This window comes from Kryptolebias marmoratus, linkage group LG11, assembly GCF_001649575.2.
Source record: "Kryptolebias marmoratus isolate JLee-2015 linkage group LG11, ASM164957v2, whole genome shotgun sequence".
Taxonomy (NCBI): Eukaryota; Metazoa; Chordata; class Actinopteri; order Cyprinodontiformes; family Rivulidae; genus Kryptolebias; species Kryptolebias marmoratus.
The window spans coordinates 26,483,943-26,486,224 of record NC_051440.1 but is presented as its reverse complement, the minus strand read 5'-3'; the positions used below and the strand labels follow the sequence as shown (position 1 = coordinate 26,486,224).

The 2,282-nt window shown below is 51.1% G+C and overlaps 1 protein-coding gene across 2 annotated transcripts in view; it reads right to left on the bottom strand.

The window, feature by feature from the left end:
* Positions 1 to 2,282, bottom strand: part of utp4 (UTP4 small subunit processome component) — a 12,492-nt gene that overhangs the window by 6,954 nt on the left and 3,256 nt on the right. For both annotated transcript variants that reach the window (XM_037978051.1, XM_017441035.3), the window contains exons 4-9: positions 2,070 to 2,154; positions 1,568 to 1,657; positions 1,283 to 1,494; positions 1,025 to 1,205; positions 453 to 544; positions 176 to 272 (exon numbers count right to left, since the gene is read on the bottom strand). In XM_037978051.1, coding sequence (XP_037833979.1) covers positions 176 to 272; positions 453 to 544; positions 1,025 to 1,205; positions 1,283 to 1,494; positions 1,568 to 1,657; positions 2,070 to 2,154 — 757 coding nt within the window. The remainder of the gene's footprint in view (positions 1 to 175; positions 273 to 452; positions 545 to 1,024; positions 1,206 to 1,282; positions 1,495 to 1,567; positions 1,658 to 2,069; positions 2,155 to 2,282) is intronic.

The following is a 2,282-nucleotide window of genomic DNA, read 5'->3' as shown; positions in this document are numbered from 1 at the left end:
GTTAGCACGGAGGCTAGCTCCTCAGTTAGCACAGAGGCTAGCTCCTCAGTTAGCACAGAGGCTAGCTCCTCAGTTAGCACAGAGGCTAGCTCCTCAGTTAGCACAGAGGCTAGCTCCTCAGTTAGCACAGAGGCTAGCTCCTCAGTTAGCACCAAGGCTAGCGTGTGTTTCTCACCGTTGCCATCGCTGTCTCCAAGCCTCCATACCTCCAGATGATCTGGAAACTGGAAGAGCAGCAGTCCTGCTTTCTTGGCACAACTCACAAGATTTTTCTACAAGGGAAACAGAACAGAATGATCATGTTGCCATGGCAACAGGTGTCATCAGCACATGACAAAATATTGATTTCTTTATCGGTCGTCTTTAACTGAGATCTGAATTCTTCAGATACTTTCCTCAGTAACGCTCTTCATCAGACCCAGGAACAGGTGTGTTCCTCTCGGTGAACTCACGTGAGGGAAAGTGATTTTACGGAGCGCTGACTCCTGGGTGTTCTTCTCCACTTTGTCCAGCAGGGGTCGCACCACCAGCTGAGTGTCCATTCCTGACAGAAAATATCATCATCATCATCAGGTTTAAGCCCTAGCCCCTACAGACTGCTCCTAGTACAGGTTTAAGCCCCGCCCACCGCAGACTGCTCCTAGAACAGGTTTAAGGCCCCCACCGCAGACTGCTCCTAGTACAGGTTTAAGCCCCGCCCCCTACAGTTTATGTTTGATTCACATGCCCTCATGTTGCTGCTGTTTGTTCAAATATTCATTTTTCTCATCCATTTGGTTCGAGTTAGCTCATCAAGTTAAAAACAAACGGTTACCGTGGAAACGAACAGTCTGAGTTCACCTCCAAAACACAACAGTGTCTGACAGGTAAAATAAAGATAATCTTTTTTTTTTCTCCTGTGATCTCGAAGTTTAACGCAGAGTAAACCAGTTTGAACGTAGGATGTGTCTGACTGAGGTCAGAGGTCAGAGGTCACATCTGTCTCACTGGAGGGAAAACAACCTGAATTTAAATCCAAACCAACCTCCAGAAACCACAGCGGTGTCGGTGTGGACCAGCGCCCTCACGTCATGCGAGTGGTTCTTAAAGGTTCTGGTTCTGACCCACTGCCGGTCCGAACCAGGCAGTGGCTCCACAGCGGAGGAGATGAACTGAAACTGGGTCACAGTTCCCTCAGACGTCCCGGCGATCACGCTGCTCTCATCCTGTCAAACATTGTCAGACTGGGTCAGGTTCTTCTGAGACCGGTACCGACACCAGCGGCTCGTGGCTCGCTTCTCACCGGTGAGACGGACAGAACCAGGACGTCCCACTTGGTGACCAGGTGAGTCCGGACCAGAGTTCCTGTGAAGCCGTCCCAGATCTGGACCTTCCCTGCAGAATCCCCGCTGATGATGGTGCTGTCGGACAGGAAGGCGACGCTCCAAACCACCACTTCCTGCGTCTTGGAGGCTCCCGCACCGCGCTCCACCAGCAGGCGGTGGGAGGCGTGGCCTGGTGTCAGAATCGGGACAAATAAAAACCACAAAACCCAAACGGGTCTGAAATGCTTAAACTGCTGGTTTACCTGTTTCTGTGTCAAAGATTCGGATCATGTCCATCATCCCTGCTGCGATCTGCGCTCCGGACGGATGCCAGGACAGGGACACGATCCGACCTGTGGACGAGTCCAACGGTCACATTCCCACAATCCCACCTGGTCCCATAAATACAGCCTGTCCAATCATAAACCCTTAGATGTCCATGACTGTCCATCATGTCCCTGACCTCTTCCATCATGTCCCTGACCCTCTTGTTTGTGGACTTCATGAGTCCTTCCAAAGACCTGTTCTGAGCTGCGGTTCTCCAGCCGGTTCTCTGATAAAGTCTGGACCTGAAGAGTCCAGCTGCTATCCTTCAGCTGGACTCTGGACTTGTTGGGTCTCATCCTGACAGGGACTTTTTATATTATTTGTCTTTTTTAGCTCAGTGTTCCATCTTAAGCAGGTCCACCTTAAATCCAGGCAGACCTGCAGGTGGAATAAAGGTGGAATAAAGAAATAAAGTGTGATGATGTGCAGAACGTTCACCTTTCTGTCGGTCCAGGTTCCTCTGAAACTGAATCCTGTCCTCCAGGATCTCAAACATCTTCACGGTTCCGTCCTCACAGCCAGCCTGTCGGAGAACAGACAGTCAGATCCTGGAGAACTGGGTTAACGAGTTCCTGTCTCCACCCGACTCCACCCGACTGCACCTGACTCCACCTGACTGAACCTGACTCCACCCGACTGCACCACCTGACA